The 23,313-nt window shown below is 37.9% G+C and overlaps 1 protein-coding gene across 1 annotated transcript in view; it reads left to right on the top strand.

The window, feature by feature from the left end:
* The first annotated feature begins 2,138 nt into the window (after window positions 1-2,138).
* DYNC2LI1 (dynein cytoplasmic 2 light intermediate chain 1) overlaps window positions 2,139-23,313 on the top strand; it is a 32,718-nt gene continuing 11,543 nt past the window's right edge. The window contains exons 1-11 of the mRNA XM_063302874.1: window positions 2,139-2,244; window positions 3,605-3,722; window positions 4,864-4,898; window positions 8,774-8,843; window positions 10,817-10,905; window positions 11,490-11,676; window positions 14,583-14,651; window positions 16,246-16,323; window positions 20,352-20,428; window positions 20,888-20,958; window positions 21,457-21,554. Of these exons, the coding sequence (XP_063158944.1) occupies window positions 2,231-2,244; window positions 3,605-3,722; window positions 4,864-4,898; window positions 8,774-8,843; window positions 10,817-10,905; window positions 11,490-11,676; window positions 14,583-14,651; window positions 16,246-16,323; window positions 20,352-20,428; window positions 20,888-20,958; window positions 21,457-21,554 (906 nt within the window). The 5' untranslated portion in view covers window positions 2,139-2,230. The remainder of the gene's footprint in view (window positions 2,245-3,604; window positions 3,723-4,863; window positions 4,899-8,773; window positions 8,844-10,816; window positions 10,906-11,489; window positions 11,677-14,582; window positions 14,652-16,245; window positions 16,324-20,351; window positions 20,429-20,887; window positions 20,959-21,456; window positions 21,555-23,313) is intronic.

Raw genomic sequence — 23,313 nt, 5'->3', positions numbered from 1 at the left:
AATACATACTAAAATCTAGTACAGACAACCTGAGTATTGCAAACGCTTCTGTTTTCCCAGCATGGAGTTAGTATTGCTAATTTTTCTCCCACTGAAATAGAAAGGAAATTCAGGAAGAAGAGGAACCTCATATCTTGGCCTGATGTGATCCATCAATCATGCTGCACCCCGTTCCCCAGTTTAGTATTGTTGTGCTTCATCATCGTGTTTGCACTGTTCTGAGCATCTTGAGATTAGAAAACCCTTGGATTCTTTAGCAGGGAAAGACTGTTCATGTAGTGGGGATAGATGCATTTTGGCTATTTCCATCCCCTTCCTCCTTGTGCCTTCGAGCATCTTACAGGATCACCAAGACATCAGTAAAGTGCTGCAAAGCTTTTCTTCTTCAGTTGCATCAGCACAATAATGGTTGACTCTAGAGAAGATGCTACGAGTTATTAAAATAGAGACTGTTTCTCATTTCACACAGTTCGTCACCTATGCAAAATGCCTCCCCTTGTAAAAATAAATACTGTATCAAAAGAAACAACATATAATTGCATAACCAACTAGCTGTTCTATAAATTAAAATTCTGCAAGTCTCCATGTGTAGGCTTTTCGACGTATCTTGCTGCTAAATAGGACAAATTTATTTTTTTAAAAAGTCTGTTTAGAATAAAAGCAGGACCAGCATTTTCAGAGGCAAGTTCATCACATTTAATTAGCAGGCCCATTTTAATTCTGGAAAATAAAAATTGCAAAAAATCCTACCACCTTAGATTTTTACACATTTCTTATTTCCAAGGTACATGGGCAACAGCCCAATCAAGTTCTCTATTTGCTGCTGTCTCCATGTAAATTAGTGGCATCCTGGTATTGTTATAGAGGATATACAGATATATACATATATATGTCTCACATTTCATTTACTGTACATTTTTCATTTTAAAAAGTACATATGTCTGCAACTGTTAATCTCACTGTGATTCTGTAAAAAATATGTGCATGCATAAGCAGATTACTGTGTGTGACATTTGCTGCAGTAGGAGCTGTAGGGTTAAACTGGATTGCACATCTGAATGTATATCTGTCCCTACTGTATTGCTCTCGATGCATCCTATCTATATATACTGGTATAACTAGCCATACATAACATTTATCTTCTACTAGATGTTAAATAATATGGGTCTAATCCAGAAGCAATGAAAACTGAAAATATATGCAGCTTGTATAAACTTAATAAAGAAATGCTTTAATGGATCTTGTATTTTAAATTGTTCTTAAAATTAACAGAAATATTAGTTTATATGTAGAATATTTGTATTTATTTAATCTAGTTAAGGTTTTGTATTAGCTATCTTTATATGACTGTAAATCATATTAACAAATAAAATAAGTAAGAAGTCTGTATTTTGTCATGATGATTCAAGGCTAGAAAGCATGCCATGTTTTAGAGCAGTGTTTCTCAACCTTGGCAACTTTAGGATGTGTGGACTTCAACTCCCAGAATTTCCCTGCCAGTATGGCTGACTGGGGAATTCTGCGAGTTGAAATCCATATCTCTTTAAGTTGGCAAGTTTGAGAAACATTGCTTTAGAGCATTATTTAGTCAACGTATTCTTTCTGTCATTGCCCCTCCCCCTTTTATTTATTCAAAGCATTTAAACCATACTGTCTAGCCTAAATATATCCCAGGTTGGCTTTGAAGGCAATTGCTTCTATTCGTCGGAGGAAGTCCAAAAGGCTTGCTTCCAGGTAGACTGCATAGGACTGCATTTCACAACTTCAAAAAGTCGCAAGGAACAACCGGATCTTAACAGCTCCTAGAAGGGACTTGCTCGACCGGCTTTGAGGGGTCGAGAATTTCAGTAAAGTAGAATAATCCTAGCGGGACACTCAAGATAAATTTCTGCAGCCGTGTGCTATCAAACCATTTTTCCGTAACGATCTTAAATTCTACGCTGAACAAACTTTTAATGACCCGTATTTAGAAAAATCCCTCAGTGTGGCACTACCGATTCCAGTACGGTAACAACCTGGGGCGGACGGACAGGCATTACCGGCCATGCAGAAAATGAAGATGCGGCCACCGAATTCCTTCCTCTGGTCTTTCCCAGAAAGACTTCTCTTGCCAAAGAACTGCAATTCCCATAAAGCTCCGCTCGCCGGGTAAGGCGCTGTTGCTATGGTAATCTGGGAGTAGATCAAGGCCTAAACTTCCCGCCGTCGTATTTGACGGAGTTGAGAAGAAATGCCTGGGGCCAGGTAAAGAGAACATCTGTCGGGTTGGGTTTTCCTTAGTGCGGGCGCATGAGGTGTACCAGGGGCTCTTCCTGCTTTGGGGAGAGGCAGTGTGTTGTGTGTTCTGCGCTCTACATGAATAATCGCCCAGACTCTTTTCCTTCCCGAGTCAGGAGGTTTGCTGCGCTCAGTTTTCGACAGCAAGTGGAGGGACCAAGTCCAGATTTTGAAGGACCGTCAACCTCATTCCTCCTCGCTGCCCCACTAAGAGAGAAGGCGAGCGGTGGGCAAGGGTGACGCTGAGGGCAGGCTGCCACCTTTGCCTTTCGCTCGGCTTCTTTCTCGGAGGGAGGAGAAACTGGGCAGCTCTCTTGTCCCTGCTCCAACGGGCTATGGTGGCTGATGGTAAAAGGAGCATCTTGACGGCGCACCGCTCTTTCTCGGGGCGGCGGCAGGGGACCACAAATACATTTTTCCATACTTTCCCGCCATAGGGGTGACCGAGCAGAAGCGGTGTTGTGCGATCCCTGGGTGGGATCCTAACCTCTGAGCCTAAAGCGAGCGTACAACTTGATCCAAACGGTCAGAGCTGCAAAGCGTGCAAATGGAAGCGACCAGGAGCAGGGCGAGGTGCCATTTCCCGACTTTTCCCCCTGCGCTGCTCAGAGATACTGGCTCTCATAGAGGGCAGGCGAGCTAGAGGCAGGAGCTGGGCGATCTGTGGTAATCGGATCCAGTTTTTTTCTATTGTAGTTATAATGGGGGAAGGATCCAAAGGGGTCCGCCATCACCATCATACACTGGTCTGTTAGGGAAATGGCCACTGTGCTTTTGGCAATTGGTGCTGTAGGGGTCCTTGGAAGGCCCTACTTATGGGTGGGGCGGGGAGGAGAGGACTCACTGTCAGGCAAGATTGGGGCTCAGTGAAGATGCCTAAGAGAGGATGTCTTTTAGTACACTTGATTGAATGATTAACAACCACATAGATAGACCTTCTCTGTGATGAATTGTTCACAGACTGGCCCTTCAGGTCTTCCCACAGGGTACCCCTCACCATTGTAATTGAATCCATTCACCTTACTGCTGGTCATCCTCATCTTCTCTTTACTCCAAGCGTGATTCTTGGAGACTGCCTGGACAAGTCCCTGCAGTTTCCTTGGCAAGGTTTTTCAAAAGTGATTTGCCATTCCTGCTTCCAAAGGATGAGAGAGAGTGACCGGCCCAAGGACACCCAGCTGGCTTGGTGCCTAAGGTGGGACTAGAACTCACAGTCTCCCGGTTTCTAGCCTGGTGCCTTAACCACTACACCAAATTGGCTTTCTTAACTGGAAATATTGGAACATTATTCTGTATGAAGATACTTTTATTTTGTTTTCTTTACTAGTGACACCATATGGGATATTGCTAAAGCAGAAATTGAGAAAAGAGAAAACAGTGAAGATGACAGAGATATCCTGGAATGTTGTGAAAGATCATTATTCTTTATAGGAAATAAAAATGGGGTAATGATCAGTATTCCATTTTATTTAAATAGAATACTTTGTGTTTTAAATATATAATAAAAATTCACGGTAAAGGAAGTCCTCATTTAGCGACTGCCTTGTTAAGCAACCTTTCACAGTTACAGCAATGATGAAAAAGTAAGCAGGTCTGTAAAGCAAAGAAAAGCTGAAATAAAATTATAAAATTGTGATGTTTCGCTTAGTGACTGCTTCGCTTAATGACCAAGTTGCGGGTTGTGGTTGCTAAACAAGTTCCGACTTGTGTGCTCTAGTAACAATGATTGTCTACTGAAGCCTTCTCCAACCTGGTACCTGCAGATATTTTGGGATTACTGTTGCCAGAATTCTCAGATTTTACATTGTGGGAAGTATAGCTAAATAATTTTGGCAGGCACCAGGTTGGGTGGCCTAGTGAGCAAACTAAACCTAAACATGAAGAGCTGACGTATTCAGTTATATCTCAGTATGAAAATATATTAACCTATAAACCCTGATAGAATTTATAGTTCTGGACATACTTACTAACAAGTATAACCAATGGGCCTTATTTTTTAAGTAAGGATATCCAGAATGGGAGAAATCAGCATTGTAAAAATAGATGTTACCCTAAAACTTAAGCAATCATGTATTTTCTTTTTTATAGAAATACAAGGACAATGCATCATGATAAGCTGTTTTATCCAACAGTTTAATCCTAACAGCATAAAGTCATAAATTATGAATTGTAGATTATGTATATTACATGCATTCTTTTTATTTCCATCTCATCAGTTTAAACCACTTCCTGTAGAAATATATTATTTGATTAACCTACTGTATACAATTACCAGTGATTTCTCACATGAATGTAGTTGGTAGACAGATAGCTACTGTCATGCCTGCATTTTAAGTGCCCTGTTGCTATTATTAATACTGTCATTTCCCGTACTTTGAATAATTAATAGTAATAATAGCAGCATAGCTATATTCTGATAAAAAGTTGAAGCTAACTTTCCAATAATCAGAAGATACACTGTATAATTGGCTATGTTTGTAACTTTCAGATATTTTCTTAGAAATTATTTGAAGAATATGTTACAGCATGTAGAATGATATATATATCAATGACATTACAATAGCATTCTTTGTTTTTAATTTCTAGGGTAAGACTAGTATTATATTGAGGTGCCTTGACAGGTATGTGTTTAAATTTTGAGAAGTATTTCATATTTTCAAAGTATTAAAAATTCTTAATACTGTATCATCAACAACATCTTTGTAGGAATATAACATAATAAATTATTTTCAAACAACTCATCTAGAAGGAACCATATAAAGAGCACTGTGTAGTTAATTATCAGATGTGTTTGTGCACAAGTACTATAGGATTTGTCACTTATATTTAACATGTATCTATCTTTTGACTGGAGTGATACTTCAGTGTTATGCTTTCTTCTGGGTCGCTCAGAACTGTATCAAAAACTCAGAATGAATTCCTCATTCCCCACTTGCTTTGGATCTTATATTTTCTGATTTCTAGCAAACTAGCTATATCAGCCTGTGGTTTAAAATAACCAATAGTTTTTGTGGCATTTTAAATACAAATATGTTTATGATAATATCAACTTTTATGAACCAATATATCTTGCAAGAATCATGAGAGATTTGACTTTTTTGAAATGTTGCTTCTTTCTTTTTCTTATTAAATTCATGGTGTTATCAAGTAGCACCATTACTGCTTTAGTGGCCAGAGACATTGTATTGGCAATCTCTACTTCTGCTGTATATTCATTTTGCCAAATTTTCTACTTTTTTTGGTAAGAATTTTATTAAGTTTCAAACAAAGATAAAAGCTACAGAAAAACAAAAAACTACAAAGGAAAAAAAGAAAACTAAAAAAGTGTAGAAACACAAGAGAAAAATTTTTTCAAAGTTACAAAAAGAGGTGACTTCTGACTTTTAACAGCAAGGATATCAGAAATTTCCATAATCCCTTACTCTGTATTAAACCAAAATCACATTATTTCTATAAATCATTCCATTGGCACATTGTAAAAATCACTAAATACAGTTACTCCCTCCCCTTATATTAAAAGAAAAAAAATTATATAAACCTCCTAATCAACTTCCCCTCCCCAAAGATAACATTTATTTAATTATTTCCTTCCTACTTCTATTCTATACATTCCTGTCTACTATAATAAAGATCAAACTAAAAAACGTATAAATTGTCTGCCATTGTACTTGATAATACAATTTTAATAATCATATAAACCCAAAACCATCCAAATATACATTTATTTTTTATTATACCTTATTAATCTTAATCCACATTGTTAAAGATAAATGAAATCAGCCAAACCCTAAAAGCAATCCAGATAAATATTCTTAAACCCTTATCCCACTTCAAAATAAACCAGAGCATTTACATATCCCCACAATGTGCACAGAGCTTTTCTCTTGAAAACATCAAACAGTCCAACTGCCCCCCTCAAAAATTCCAACTTCTCTTCAAGAGACCTCCCATACATAATAACCCCTTTTCCATGGCGTTCCACCAAAGATCAATTTCACTTGTGGCTTGCAACTCACTCTCTTTCTTAAATTTCTCCAACTCGACTATCCAATCTTCAGCATTTCAATAGAAATCCCGATCTCACTCTTAGAAGAGACATTTATGTCACTGTTAAAATCCTCAGTTTCATCTACAACACCCCCAACCAGATGACACATTTTAGACCACATATTTTCCACAATGTCCTGAATGTCTTGCACAAAAACGGTAGGAAAGAAACAGAAAGAATCTGTTTAAAATCTTGGTGGAAGTCAGAGAAAATCTGTTTAAAATCCTCCATGTCTCACACAGTAGATTATGGCACCCCCTAGGAGCTTGACCAGCGACAGTCGAAGATATGAAAGAATTCCGGAATGTGTTTACACAAGCGAAAGTGAGATATGCAGACAGTTCCCCAGGGAAAGTCGAAGCAGAATGCTGATGCTTCAAATCAGCCGATTCAACGTGTAGGAAATGCTAATATCTTCAAATTTAGTACAAAAATAATAACAGGGAGACAGTTATTCACTCTCAATCTTCCTTAATATTTGGAGGGAAAACAAAAGTCCAAAACTTAACAATATTTTTTTTTTAAAAAGTAATCCCAAAATAATGATAAATACCAAGACAGCGTGCTCCTCCTTGCTGTAGAAAGCCTCTCTTAGGGTACGCATACTTAAGAGAAATATAAATTGGGTGATTTAGAAATGGGGTGGCTGGTCTTAGTGTCCCTTTAAGGCTACAGCGTGGCTTGGAAAATGGTGATGTCCCAGCCTCCCACCTGGCTCTTCCCAGTCAAATGCAAATGCTGTTTGTGATCTTCTGGCTGCAAGCAGCTGTCCAGAGGACAGATGGGGTGATTCCAGGTGTTTTCCTTTTTCCAGAAAAACACTCCTGGACTTCAGGAAAAACATACCTGAGCCCCAAAAAACTGCTGCATTGTCAGTTCTGCCTGCTGAGCCCACGGGCACAGCTGTTCAGTCTGCCATGTCCCCACTGGAAGTCCAAAATTTTCTACTTTTTGAATCTTCAGATATAAAGAGTAAACACTCCTAAATATACACATTTAATTCTTTTATGATCGCTTCAGTTTCTATTCTGCTTTATTACATTTTTGTTCTTACAGCATAATTATGTCAGAATGGAGTCTGACTCTGATCTAGAGGAGGTGCGAGTTAGAGTTGAACATTGGTAATAATGATACAGGTGGGAAATTTGAAATAGAGCATAATTCAGCAAGGCGGGAAAATTCAGAGCTTCGGATTGGTGAGAGCCAGGAGGTGGATTTGCTAATGCCTATGAGTGCATGGGAAAGGTGAGCTGAAAAGCACGCCAAGCAGAAAGAAGCCCAATTGGCCACGGATGAGAAATGGGAAGGTAACAGAATAAAAGGACTCCAGTGCCAGGATCAGGTTGCCAGAGACAACCGGTCTCTAAAAGCTCTGTTGAAGCCTGCATTCATCAATCTCCAATTTGATCCTGCACCTTCAACCACCGAGCTGGTCCATGCCTGTGAAGACTCAGAGGCTGCTACCGAGCCCTGCTTTCCAAATCCGGACCACGTGTTGAGCGCTGCTTCGCTGCTTCCTCCAGCCAAGCCTGGTCCTGCCGCTTCACTGCTCATTCCAGCCAAGCCTTGTCCTGCCGCTTCGCTGTGTCCTCCAACCAAGCCTCAGCCTGCCTCTTCTCTGCATCCTCCAACCAAGCCTTGCCCTGTCACTTCACAGCGTTATTCCACTGAGCCTTGCCCTGTCGCCTCACTGTTCTCTTCAGCCAAGCCTTGCCCTGCTGCTTCGTGGTGTTCTTCAGTTGAGCCTTGCCTAGCCACCTTGCCGTGTTTCCCAGCCAAGTCTAGCCCTGCCGTCTCGTGGTGTTCTTCAGCTGAGTCTTGTCCCGTTGCTTCGTTCTGTTCCTCAGCCAAGCCAAGCCTAGCCATCTTGCCGTGCTCCACAGTCGAGTCCTGTCCATTCGTCTTGCCACAAACCACAGTTGAGCCTAGCCTTGCCGCCTTGCTGCAAACCACAGCAGAATCTTGCCTTGTCGCATCGCTGTGTGCTCTAGCCAAGTCCAGCCTCGCCGCCTTGCCGCGTGCTATGCCAGAACTTGGCCCAGCGAGGTCCCAGAACCCTGCAGTTCAGATTTGTTCAGCATTCCTACTGGGATGGGATTGAGTGAAGACTATTATTGCTTTCTTTTGAACTAAACTCTAAATTGTGTAAATAATTGTGAATTTGTAAATAAAGAACTTTATCTCCTCCTGGTCAATTCATACTCAGAACTGAACAAATTATTAGAAATAATTTACTGGAAATTGTAACAGTTTTTTAGTTTAATTATTCCGTAGAGATTGCATTCCATTAGGAATGTTTTCTCTGGCCAGTTTTTCTTCTGTTGCAAACTAGTTGTTTTTATAATATTTATAATGTTATAATAATATTATAATTTTTAATAATATAATTTTTTCCTAACCTGTCAGTAACTTTGCAAATTTGGTGAGCGGGGTGTCTTAATCTTTTAGGGATGAAATTCCAAAACCAACCCTAGCTTTGGAATATACTTTTGGAAGAAGAGCAAAGGGCCATAATACAGTAAGTATATCGGCAAACTGTTCGGTGAATGCCATTGCTTTAATCTTTAGGGTTTGACAATCACAGCATGATGTGTAGTGAGCAGTGCATTACATCTCATATCACAGATGTCATGAGCACCACCCAATAGAAGATTTGGCCATCATATAATAATATTGTAATGAGTTTTGAAAGACTTGTATTTTTCAAGTAAAATACTTTCCAGTGCTCAGAAACAATATTATGTATTTGCTGTAAAACAAAATGATTAGACTGAAGGCCTGTAAGAAGCAGAACAAAGCTGCATAATATAGTACATCCATTATAAATGTATCTGGGGTTTCTATGAAGGAAAGCTTAACAAGATACTTCTAAAGAATAAATTAGTCAAATAATTATCATTGGGTTTACATGTCTTATAATTTTTATCATAGCATCAACAGTGAGGAGGGGATGTGTCAAAAGTAGCAAGATGGCAAATGGAGTATCGTGGTGTGCCTCTGTCCCGTCTGTGTGTGGGTCAGTATCACAGCCCATTCAAAAACAGTGAGGCCTGCACTGTGACTTCATGTGCCATTTTGTCAACTTTAACATTTCCCCTCCCCTCTCCAAAGCCTTATTTGTTCTCCTATATCTACAATGAGTAAATGTAAACCCACTGCTGTATGTGTTTCCTTCAGTCTGCGTAAGTAAGTTTCCAGTTTACTTTTTCACCATATTTCAACTGGCAACAAGCCAATGAAAACTGATGGCTATTGTCAGATATAACCATGTGAGAATTGCCTGAATGCAGATCTATAGTCGGTGGCCTAATTGTCTCTTTCTGACTTATGAGTCTATGAATATACTATATAGATTGCAATATGTGCGTGTCATCTGAACAAAAATATAGTTGTCCTAATAAAGTAAATAAACTGATTCCCAATTTATACTATGGCTCTTATATTCATCTGACCATGTTACTTCTTGTTTTTGTCTCACGTATTTGTTCCATTTATGAGCCACATTTTCAATTGTTCATTTCATCTCTGTTTCTGTTTTGCTTTTTTTGATCTTTAGAGCCTGTAAAGTAGGTTTGTTATTTGACAAACACTGACTGCTTTGTCTAGTGGTTCTCTTCCTACCTCATCAACATCACAAAAGTATGTAGCGGGGCACTGTCAATCTCAATAAATCCCCAATGGAAAAGAACTGTGCTATATAACTTTGCCAGGGTCATCCTTGAATTTGGCAAAGTTGTGGCTGCTTCAGTGCTGCCACAGTCAGCTGAGGTCATGTGATCATCATGGGCATATATCTTACATCTTTCCCACCTCCCTCTGGCCCCTGCACCCAATTGGCTGGCAGCAAGGCCTGATGGGCGAGCACCAATTGGCTGCTTTGGACTCAAGGCCGAAATCTGAAATCTCTTAATGGCAGTGGGTTGCGAGAGAAGGACGAGAGAATGACTCAGATGCCTGCTGGTGAGGTAGGGCTGGCTGGGAGGTGCCGGTGGTCGACGGATGAGCCCTCTTCCTCCCTGGAAGAAGGAGATTCTTGGGGACACACCAGAGCGGGGAGTGGGGGGAGAGTTTTCCTCTCAGTCCAGAGCTCCCTTGGTTCCCCCTCCCCCCAGCAAACTGGCAAGCAGTTCCACGGGTCAATGGAGGAGGAGGAGGAGGCAGCTTCACTGGGGCTCTGCTGAGGGTTGTGAGGGGTGGGGAAACAGTGCTAGCTTATATGTGGAATGAAGAACGCTCCCTGTTATTTGCTCGTTCAGTATTTTGGAATCTGTATCTGGCATTCATAGTTTTGATATATGTATGTTTAATTGCAGTATATTTGGATAGAACCAAATAATGTCTTAGGGTTTATATAAAAATCCTACTGGTGCCTTATCATTTTTGACATCTGAGAAATCATATAATTGAAAACATATCTATATAAATTTTGAAAATGCTGCTAATGCATTAAAACATTACAATGTGAGGATTTTTTTTCTATTACTTTTTTAGCCTAAAGATATTGCTCACTTTTGGGAATTGGGTGGTGGAACTTCATTGTTGGATTTAATCCCAATACCAATAATGACAGTTAACATAAGGTAAGTAATGAATAATTTAATTATCAAAACTAAGCTCATTTTTCAGAAAGTATTTCATTTTCAACTTTAATAGTTTTAAGTGCTCAGTCATTTTTCTTATAGATAGTTTGCTTTCAATTCCATGAAGCTTGTGCTCTGAAGTTTTCTGCCAATGTTGGGACTTAGAATTGAGTAAGAAAGTTGTGTAGTCAATCCTGTCTAAATAATGGGGTTCTAGCATCATCAAAGGAGACATCAATTTTTATTAGAGTACAACTGATTAATTCTGCTAGTCTTAGCTATTGTTTGTGAAAATAATGCAAAATGTAGTATGGTTTATAGTCTTACATTGGAAAGAATCCGTAATATTTTTTTTTTTGTCCTATGCCTTCTTATCTTTGCCAGTACTACTACATCAGATACTCTCAGACCATTCACTCATAAATTGGTTTTATCAATCCAACTAATAAAACAGCATAGCAAAAGATTCTGTAAAGTTTAAGCCATTTTCAAAGGGAAAATGTATTGCTTTAATGTTTACTATAATCTTCTGCTTAGACTTTGGGAAGGAGTGTTTTGACCCATGTTAAAGTTCCTTTTTATAGGACATTTGCTGTTATTCTTGTCTTGGATCTCTCAAAACCAAATGAACTCTGGCCAACCATGGAGAGTCTTCTACAAGTCACTAGAAAGCACGTAGACAGAATTATATCAAAACTGGGACAAAACAGTTCCAAAATAGCTACTGAAATTAAGCGGAAGATGTGGAACAATGTGCCAAAGGATCATCCAGTAAGAACTAGTATTTTATTCATATGTCACAATTTCATACAAAGTTAATCATTTTGAGAATCATAAACAATTCCTTTATATTTTCATGCATGAGTGAAAATCTATTAGATATAAAAGAAGTTGTTCAATGGAAAATTATAGCAATTTAATGAAAATTTAGTAGGAGCAGAAAGAAGGAGAGAAGGTTTCTTATGAGTTAGACATCTAATGCTATTGTTATGGCATGTTTCAACAATCAAGATATGGTTTTACAGAAGTACTTTGATACTGGTTTTATAATCTCCTTTTGAAATGAGGGTGATAACTTCTATACATTTTTGTTACCTGGCAAGGCAACTCAAGGAAGCTATAGTTTTAAGGAAAAAATGTAGTTCCAACAACCTTCAGTACAACTCTATACTTTGCATTTATTCAAGTGTCTGTCACAAAGTCAGTATCTTTTGATAACATGACAACTAATTAAATATGAAATTTTTAGGGATGTTAATATCAGCCCTTGACACTCAATTGGTAATGTGCTCTCTTGAAGAAAGTAAAATAGATTGCCAAAGCTGTCATTGAAAATATGCCTGGCATGCTTTTGTCTTGTGTAAAAGTTTTCCATATGCTATATGCTGGGTGAGGTCATCCCTCAGTGAGGGATTAAGTATCATCACTATGCTGATGATACTCAGTTGTACATCTCTGCCCCTGGCCATCCAAGTGATGTTGTCAAAGTGCTTTCTCAGTGCCCAGAGAATGTGTGAGTCTGGAAGGGGAAGAACCAGCTTTGACTCAACCCTGACAAGACTGAGTGGCTGTGGGTTTTAGAATCCTCCATCATTAACTCTGAATGGGAAAACACTCCCCCAGGCATTGTTGTGCACAATCTGGGGATTCTCCTGGATCCCCAGCTCTGGCTCAAGGAGCCATTTGTAGTCATGGCCAGGAGGGCCTTTGGCCAGTTACATCTTGCATACCAGTTACACCCATTCCTAGATCAGGAGGCTCTGCTCATGATCACTCATGCCTTAATTACCTCCCAATTGAACTGTTGCAACACACTATACATGTAGCTGCCCTTGAACAGCATTTAGAAACTTTAGTTGGTCCAGAATGTAGTGGCGTGTGCAGTATTCACAGAACCACAATGTTTTCACAGAATATTTCTGCTGCTTGAGCTGCACTAGCTCCCAATGGGCTTTCAGGTACAATTCAAGGTGCTATTTGTCAGCTTTGAAGTTCTACACTGCATGGGGCCAGGTTACTTATGGGACTGCCTATTCCTAATAGTTTCTGCCCATCCCACTAGATCTGGCAGAGCGTCATGGTGAGCTCAGACTCTCTGTGTGCTTGTTTGTGCTTGGCCTGGGACAGGACAAAGAGTGGGCCTGCTCTGAGTCCTATTGTTGAAGTAGTGTCAGCTGGCGGGCTCCACGAAGGATGTCTTTTGTAGCATAGCACCTATCTTGTGGAACAACCCTGAGATGCAGACAGCACAATCCTGGCTCTTTCCCCAGGCATTGAGCATAGGATGTTGATGGAGCCCTGATGTGGATGTGGTTTGGTTGATGAGCTAATAATGTGATGGTTAGAGACCCTGACCCAGGGTTTGTTTTGTTGTTGTTTTTTGATGGATCTGTATAGTTGGTTTGTTTGTATTTCTGTTCACTGGATAGACTTCTTTGTATAGATGGACAGCTATATAAATTTGGTATATAAATAAGTAAATGGATATAGAGTAATATTACCTAGTTACTATTAATATGAACAATTAAAATGAAGAAAATAATATGTCTCCATTTGGTTTTTGTCTGTTGACCACTTTACTAAAAACCATCGACATTTGTCATACAGACTAATGAGATCAGTTGGTGTGAATAAAGTAGACAAGGAGAAACTATTTTCTTATTCCCAAAATACTAGAACTAGAGATAAGACAATAAAATTTAATTTTGGAAGAATCAGGACAGACAGAAGAAAATACTTTTTTACACAAGTAACTGAACTTTGGAATTTGCTACCATGAGATGTGGTGCTGGCTATCAGCTTGGCTGGCTTAAAAAAAAAAGGATGGGCTGATTCATGGAAGTCATGGGAATCAATGGCTATTAGCCTTATGTGACTTGATCTGCTGGAAGACGATTGGGCTTCCTTGGGCGGCTGGCTGGCCACTGTGAGGACAGAATGCTGGACCAGAGGTCCGATCCAGCAGGGCACTGCTTATGTCCTTATGAGAAATGAATTTTCCTCTCTTGTTTCATTTATTATGTTGATGCCAATTCAACGATGCTCTGGATTGGGAAGAAGCCCGGCTCCTTCCCACTTTGTCTATTATGAAAATTACACAATAAGTGCAAAGGGTAAGGTGTCTTGGACAAGAAGAAACTGCTCCCACCCATCCCAGAACCTACTCAGTTTCTTCCTGTTCAGCTTCTGTTGTAAAACTTCCTTCACATGTTTCACAGCAGGTTAATTGAACTTACCTGGGGAGAGAATAAAGTATAACCTTCCTTCCCATCTCCGATTAACATAATTTATTTGCCTTTGCCTTTATATTGTGTGCTTTGAGTTGAAGCATACAGAGAGTCAAACTTTTGTAATGTACCTCCTTGCCCTAGATAGTAAGAAGCCAGCTTGGTATAGCCAAATATGACCTGCAGTCAAGCTGTGTCTGTCCGGTGGAGATGTGGCATCCTCATGGTTTCAACTGAATTTAACAAATTCTTCTTGCTTAGGCCACTGATGAGTTACTGGCATCCCCATTTGACATTACAGATTAATTGCTATGCAATCTTAAATTCTATTTATTCAAAGCTCAGATTGAGAAATGACAGTTGTCTATATAATGTGGAACTTTAGCCTTTTCAGCACATTGTCATGATAATTGAATACATTTGTAATTGATAAATATTGTTTCTTATTAGGATCGTGAGTTGATTGACCCATTTCCAATTCCACTAGTTATAATTGGAAGCAAATATGATCTGTTTCATGTAAGTAATGCATATTTAAGCTTTTTTGCTATGTATATTTTTGTGAACTTGGATTTTTATTTTTTAAAATAACTTCATTATATACATTTATTTGTACTAAGTTTTATTTTTCCTTTAGCTTATTGATGCCAAGCAATGTAATGTGTACAGTTAAATATGTAACAGTGAAGTTTCTGGCAGATACTACAGTATCCATTTTAAAGTGACTGAATCATTAGCATATTCTTCTTTCTGTAGCAAATGTACACACTGTCATCATTTAACTGTTGATCTGGAATACTAATCTGTTCCTCTGATCAGGATTGAATGATAGTTTCACTTTCTAAAGTCCTGGCATTGATTTATAAAGCAGATTATTGAAACCATAATTTTTTATTTTAAGGAATACCCTGTTCAGCCTGAGAAGCTCTGGAAGATTAGATACATTAGTAACAAAAATAGGAGTTGTTAAATTGTGGAATTCCCTCCTAGAGAAATCTATTAAGTCTCAATATGCTTTATAATTTGTGTGTTTTTTAAACTTTTAATATTATAAAATCTCAGTGTTGTACGGCTTACCATCAATGCATCTTCCTTTCATTGTCTCCTTTTAATGCATCTAAAGAATAAAAACAAACACGTTGTTATTATGACAAAAATTCCTTTTGCATTCTTAAATGTTATGCCATTTCTAAGCTTTATTAGGTAGGATTCGGTATATTTTAGAAAGCTTTCACTCTTGGTACTTAGGTAGCAACATAAGACATTCTTGCCAGTTCACCTCTGCCGATACATAATTCCTAACACTGCAAACCTAGGTTCCTTTGATAGCTTGCTTTAGAAGTCATATTCCTGCAAAATGGTCCAGCCATATTCCAAGAAAAGAGAATGGACGGCAATCTCGTTGCCAACTGCTACTGCACCTTGAGGACTACCTGTACTGTAATAGAAGAGTTCTTGGTTTATTAAAGCATAGTTTTCTCTTTTCTAAGGTGGATAATTCTGATTTAATTGTAATATATCAAACAACTGTTGGTGTTTGAAATACTGGTTTGTAGTCCATAATTAAACCAGAATTTCCTGATTCATACATAGATACAATATTTATTCTTGGCCCAATAAATCAAGGCTTATTGGATTAGAATAATTACATCTGAATCAGGTCCTAGTTTATATAGTTCATGCTTGGAAACAGATAAACATCTCTGGCAGTGTTATTTAGTTAGAGTAGTTTTAACATTGGAAAAGTTCACCATATATGCATTGACTTATTCATTAGAATAATTATTTTTAGCAATAACAATAATTTTAAACATGTCCATATACATTTAAGGTCTGTAAAAATAAAAGGAAAGATAAAAACAATTTTCAATTTATTATACCAAAAATTAATAAAAATAATCCATCTCTATAATTCTGCTTTCAGACATTTTAATAATTCAATGGCAACACCAGGCTACTTATCACCTTTCAGAGAAATAATATGGTTTTACTGATACTGAGGTGAAAGTAATATTTGAGCTAATTTGAATTGTTGTATATGTCTTAGTTTAAGAATATGTGATGTAACATTATTACCTGTTATAAAACACCTGGGATATTATTCATTTTTTAGGACTTTGATTCTGAATTGAAAAAAATAATATACAAGACACTTCGATTTGTTGCTCATTATTATGGTGCATCTTTAGCGGTATGTATGATTATATTTCAAAAGTACAGTCCGGCTGATGTTTAATGCTTTTAGGTTCTATTGGTTTTACTGAAAATATAAACTTAATGTGTGGCAGGAATGAAAAAAGCAAATTCCATCTTACAAAAAGTACATTTTAAAAACAGTCCTTTAAAAATATGTGTATGTAAATCTCAGATACAAATATATTTAGAATACTATTTATCATTGGGCCTACTCTGTTTGAAAAAGATATAGCACAAGGGAATGTAAATGAACAAACAGTTCAATTAATTTCCTCACAAGGCCAGAATGAAGAAATTGTCACATTTTAATTACACAATAAATTCAATGAAAGGAAACATGATAACAAGTTTGTAACACTATAACACTATAGAAATGTTATGGTTATTTTAAATACTCTTCAATAAAGAAAATTATTCTGTATTTAAAGAATAATCACTATTTTTATGTTGCAATGAATCAGCTTTTTGTGTGTGAAGGCTTGATAGTTTCTGAATTAAATAACTATATTTTAGTAATTAGATTATTGTATTTGGATCTAATTGACATTTAGTTAACCAATCAATCTCAGTGAACAGTATTGTTACCTACATTGCCAGCTGTATGTACTGAATGCAGACACCCTATCTAAAATCCTGCTGATACCAATTAGGTACAAGGTTTTTACTTTTATCTTTTCCTGCCTCAAAAAAAAAGTATGTCCCTTGTTTTCCATACGAGACAATTGATCTATTGGCATAGATATTTACTTCATTTACAACATGCTTCAGAACCCAAGTGTTCTTCCAGCTCATCCTCAGTGGGACTCCCTTCCCTTCTCTCTGATATTACCTGTGAGGGTATTTCAGAGGTCCCTTCAAGGCCAGGCCTTTTGAAAGTTATTATTGAAACAGAAACATATCAACAGTACAGAGATATAAAACTACAACGGTAGAAAAGGAAAAAAACAAAAAGGAACAACAAATGTATGCATCTGGCAATACTGATAGCACTGTATTTCTGTATGTACATAAGTGATTATATAATATTAAGGAGTAGTATAAAGATTATAAATAAGTTCATTTAAAATGATTACAGTATACCCCAGGTTTCTACTAAAAAGGATTCAAAGTGGGAGTCCCCCCTACTCAGCTGTCTACTCAAAATGGTTTTTATGTAAATGAAGATATTAGAAAATATTTTTAGGTATGTTAGAAAATCACCTTGATCAGCTCGATTGACCAGACTGTTGCCAGACAGAGTCCTGCTGGTCACAACTCACTTTCTATTCATCTCGAATCCTGGCTTTTCTTCTCCAGGTTCAGCCAAAGTCCTTGACTATTGGATCTTCCCATCTCCTTGGAGGTCGGTTGATAGGTCTTTTTACTTCTCTTGGATACCATTCAGCAACTGCTGTTGTCCAATGGCATCTGACATGTGCACAACATGTCCTGCCCAGCGTAGCTTCTGTTTTCGATATTTGACAATGACATTTATTCCACTTCGTGTTCTAATCTGGCTGCTTGGGATGTGGTCTTGGAAAGAAACTCAGCATGGATCTTTCCATAGCCCTTACTACTCTTGAAAACTCTTCCTCTTCTGCCTTTGTTAGCAACCATGTTTCACTTCCATATAGCACTGCCGGTAAGACAGTTGAATTAAAAAGAATAGCACACAGTTTTCCGCCAATTTTCTCATTCTGTAAGACTTCCCTAATAGAGTTGTATTTAGCCCATCCAGCTTTCTTTCTTCTGACCAGTTCTTCTCTTCGATCGTTGTTCATTTTGATTAGTTGTCCCAGGTAGACATAGTGGTCAAGCTCTTCGATAAGCTCATTCTGAAGCCTCATTTGGAATTTTGGAAGGTTCCCTGTCTGCGTATATTTTGTTTTAGAGTGATTTATCTTTAGACCCACCTTTCTGCTTTCGGTGACATGTTGTCAAAGCATTTTTTGCAGCTTTCAAACATCCTTTGCAATCAGTGCAGCATTGTCCGCAAATCTGAGATGGTTTATCTTCTCTCCGTTTATATCAGTTCCATCTTCCCATTTCATTTTGCACGTGATATTTTCCAAACAAGTGTTGAAAAGTTTAGGTGAGACCATATCACCTTGCTTTACACCTTTGTCCACTGGTATTCGTATTTCAGTTTCAAAGAGAGTAATATTTGTAAAGCTGTTGGTATTTGCTTCTTTGAGCAGCACGATGTAGTCAGAGTTGATTCCTTGTTCACTGATTGCTTGCATTACTGCATTGACTTCAACACTGTCAAATGCTTTTTCATAGTCCACAAATGTGATCGCAAATGGAAATTTATATTCTCTTGACGGTTCGATGAGCTGAATAAGAGTGAATATATGATCAGTAGTACTGTACTTGCTTCTAAAGCTGGCCTGCTCTCATGGCTGTTGCTCGTCTAAAGTTCTTATAAGACGGTTTGTAATCACTTTCATGAATAGCTTATAGACAGTCTATAATAAGCAAATCGGTCTATAATTTTTGAGATCTTTGCGATCTCCCTTCTTGTACAGTAAGACTATAGTGGACTCCTTCCAGCAGTCAGGACTTTTTGCATCTCTACATACCTGGTGAAGCACTCCGCCAGTGCTTTCCATAGTTCGTGACCTCCAGCCATCAGTATTTCCATTGTTATACCATCTTTCCTGGAGCTTTCCCCAGTGTCATCTGATGGATGGCATGCCAAACTTCACTTATTAGAACAGGCGGTATATACTCGGTCGTGGCGGTCAATGGCATTGGAATGTCCAAACGGGATGTGAACAAGTCCATGTAGAATTCTTTGCAGATTTGCTCGACGTCTTGCTTTCCTGTCCTTTCCATTTTTAATGCTGCTATATTTGTTTTACCCAGTGCTACTTCCCGTTTGCACTTTCTGATGCTGCTTCACTTATTTGCTGCCTCAAGAAGTTTCTGCTTTCGGAATTTCTCCAGATCATCTTTCAGTTTCCTCTGTATTAATTAGCAGAGGAGAGAGTATTCGACGTTATTCCGAGCAGTTCATTCTGAAGCCTCATTTGGAATTTTGGAAGGTTCCCTGTCTGCATATATTTTGTTTTAGTGTGATTCATCTTTAGACCTACCTTTCTGCTTTCGGTATCAGGTTGTCTAATATTAGAAAATATAGTTAAAAACGGAGAATAGATTTCATTAAAACAATTGTTCTTTAAAATACTTTACTATTGTGTTATTTTTTTAGCCATTGCAGATTTCCTGTACTTTTAAATAACCTCCATCCCCAAAAAAGTACTATAGTTTTCTAGTTATTTGCAATAATAAATCTGGCAGCTAATAGAAAAAGTGGAATTTTCTTGTGTTGCACCTTATAAGTCTTAGGAAATATGAACAATGAACCTACACTGTGATTAATTAACAAGGTTTATTAAAGATTATTCTCATTCTTCTTTAATGCTTTAATCAAGATGAATAACTAAATAGGTAAGGCTACTGGACATGGCAATATATCCCAGTTTCATTAAAAGTACTCCAGTGAATATAGAAAGATGTGGATTGCTATAACATTACTTAAATAATTTTTTATGATCAATTCTTCACTGCTCACCGAAGTAAATTGGATGGCAAATTTATGCTATAAATAATTGCAAGCTTACTTATAGAGCTGACATCCCAAATCCTCTTCCCATACTTTTTCTGTGACTTTCAAGAGAACCTGCCACATTTGCTATATTATCTTAAAATATTAATATTAGGATTATAATAATTTTAAAAGATTAATACTTGGGTAATATTAATATTTTAATATTAAAAAGGATAATATTGGATAATATTTAACCTTTTTAAAGGAAGTGAACATGAACAAGTCTTTAAATATTATTAATTGTTAGAATTACTGAGATCTTAAAAATTTAGGAATATTGTCGCTACATCAGAGCAGATGTGGTATGGGGCACAGAAATCAGTGTAAGTTCATGGTGTTAAAAGAGTGGATAATTTTGAATGGGCTGGGAATAGCATTTTACTATGTTTCCTGTGAAAAGTGTAACTCAAATTGTTATGTTCTTCTCTCAGTTTACTAGCAAATCTGAAGCTCTGTGGTTGAAAACACGTGCACTTATCAACCACTTGGCATTTGGCTTTGACAGAAGGTAAGTTACATGATTTTATACAAATGGCAATCCTGTCCAAAGTGTTCAGTGACTGAATACAAACAGATTTTTTAAGGCAATTCTTCCATATGATCTTGTATTCTTGCTCTCAGATCTTGGCCGCTCACATTAAGGGTTATGAAACAATCAAAATTGCAAGTGTTTAAAAAAAAAATTTAAATAAGGTTTTTGTCTAGAAAATATTTTCTTGCTCTGAATGAGCAAAACTTTTGTAACAAGTAGGCTTTTGTAGAAAAAGCAGCAGTGTGCAATCCCAGGAAAAAACACAATTTCTTTAAAGAGTTGCAGACAGGTGTTACGTGTATGCCCTCACATACTCCAAAGTACCTTTTTGGAACTGAATATGAAGAATTGCATAGTCCTGCTCATTTATCTATGTTGCAAATTAGGCTTTTGGAAAATGTTCATAACTAATTTGTTCTATTCATTTTTTTAAAGCAAATCCATGTCAGTGGACCTAAGTAAACCACTCTTTATCCCAGCAGGAATGGACTCTCTTAGTCAAATAGGTTGGTGATCTTTTTTAATCTGGTATAATTATTGCCCGTACAGATTTCAGAATTTAGAGAAAACAGGGATGAAACAGACAAAAATAAAAGTGGTTCTGAAACATCTACAGAATGCATTTATATATTATATTATTGAGGTAGTTTGCAAAAATTTTAAAAGATTCAAAAGTTTTCTTTAATACTGTCCTAATTATGTAAATCACAGTGTAATCCTATGCATATCTGGTCAACAGTAAGTCTTACTGAGTTCAGTAAGAATTATGCCCAGACAGATGTGTACAGATTTTAGTTGTAGTATAGCAGTTTCAATGTTCTGAGTTGCCTCTTAACCATCTGGATACTCACTAGATGACTTTGAACCAGTCACTCTCTCTCAGCCCAGCCTACCTCACAGAGGTGTTCTGGAGAAAATGGGAAGAGAGATCAGATGGCAGATGGCTTACTTCTCTTTTAAATCATTGAGAGAATATTATTACAAATAATTTTAATAATCATTAGGTCCCCCTCCTGCTGCTGATAGTGACATTGGAAAGTTGCATGCACAAACCCCTTTGGATTTATGGAAAAAGGTTTTTGGAAAGGCATTTCCCCCAAAGGTAGGCATATGTCTAATTCATATCTAAATTGTCTCTGATTATCACAAATTATTTGTTCTGTATTTATGCCAGTAAAATATGACTGAATCCCATTAAGAACAGTGGAGCTTGTGAATCCACATGGAGACCGAGACTTTCAGCTGATGTTCTAGTAGCGACCTGTAACACCTGGTTGTTCACAGCCATTGACTGACTGTCTCCAAAGCAGCTCAGCCCAGGGCCACCATCATAAATTGTCCTATACATGAATGAGCTGCAAAGGAAGAAACAGAGGCATGCAGACTTAAGCATTACTAGAGGGGTATTAACTTCTCTGCTGATTGTGAATGCCTTTTTGCGTTTTGCTTGAAATATTGTGGAGACAAAGCCGCTTTTCCTCTCCTCACATATAGATGTGGCAAAAAACCATCCACTGGGCCTGTTTGGAGTTCTGTGCAATCTAATAAACCAAGCTATTTGATATCCTAAGCAGAGCTATCTATTTAATGGTGTGAAGAATTTACCATTTTCTTTGCTGCTAAAATAGTCAGATTAGAGCCTGCTCCCCTCCACCTTTCATTACAGATTTGTCCATCAAGGACTCCAGAACTGTAACAGCTCAGGCAACTCTTTTTATTTATTTATTTGTTCATTTATCAAATTTGTCACCACCCATCTCCTCCAACCAACTCTTATTAGTAGAACTGGAAGGTGGCTCAGGTGGACCACTTTTAAGTTATGGATCCCTGTCCATTTTAGCTGCTTCAGCCAACCTGGCAGATAATTGTCTACTGATTAGGACAGTGATGAATGCTTCCTTTAGGAAAACATCTACTTTGCAACCACTGCTCAGAAACCAAGCTCTTGATTCTTATATTTCTTTTAATTATTGGTCAGTCTCCAGCTTCCTGTTTTTAGGGAGAATACTTTAGAAGGTGGTGTTTGATAATCTTTCTGATGCATCTCTCTGGGTCTGATTTTTTCAATCAATATTTGTCTGAATTCAGACTTGGTAAAATATGGAGAATGTTCGCACCACTGTCTGTGATTAACTCCTTTTGGCAATGGACAAAGATATTTGTTCATCTTGCTAGTGTTAGATCAATCAATAGTATTTGAAACTATTGACCATGAGTTATTGATGAGGAGACCCCAGACCTGGGTAGACTGTATGACTAGTCTCTTACCTGGTTCTAGTCCTGCTTGGAGAACCAGATCCAGTTAGTAAAGATGGACACCTTTTCAACAGTTCCTGGGCCCTCCCATTGTGTATAAATGTGATTAATAAATAAATAAAGCTCAAGATCGGGGTGTCCTGTTAGACCAGATTCCTACCATGCTGTCTCAGATTACTGCTATAGTCCACAGCTGCTTCTATAAACTCAGGCAATTCCATCAAGTCCACTCATTCTTCACAGTCACTGTGCACACTCTGGTTGGACTACTGTAGCTCATTCTATGTGGGGATTCCTTTGAAGCAAATCCACCAACTTCAAGCAGCCCACAATACAGCAGCATGCTTGATTCAAGTGCTCTCAGTGCTCTGTTCTATCATCCATGTGCTTCGGGAGCTTCACTGACTTCTGTGGCTTCAAGGTTTTGCTAACCATATGCTAAGGCTTACATAACTTAACCAGTTGTCTTACAGCCCTTTCCTTCTCCATGCAGACTTGGTTGGTGGTTTGGCTCTTCTTTCAAACCTGACAGGGTTGGGACCAACCATATCTCTGAGGGATGCTGTTCCAAAGGCCAAAGTGGTAACAGAAAAGGCACATCTCCT

This window comes from Candoia aspera, chromosome 1 (assembly GCF_035149785.1).
Source record: "Candoia aspera isolate rCanAsp1 chromosome 1, rCanAsp1.hap2, whole genome shotgun sequence".
NCBI lineage: Eukaryota > Metazoa > Chordata > Lepidosauria > Squamata > Boidae > Candoia > Candoia aspera.
This window is presented reverse-complemented; position numbering and strand designations above follow the sequence as displayed.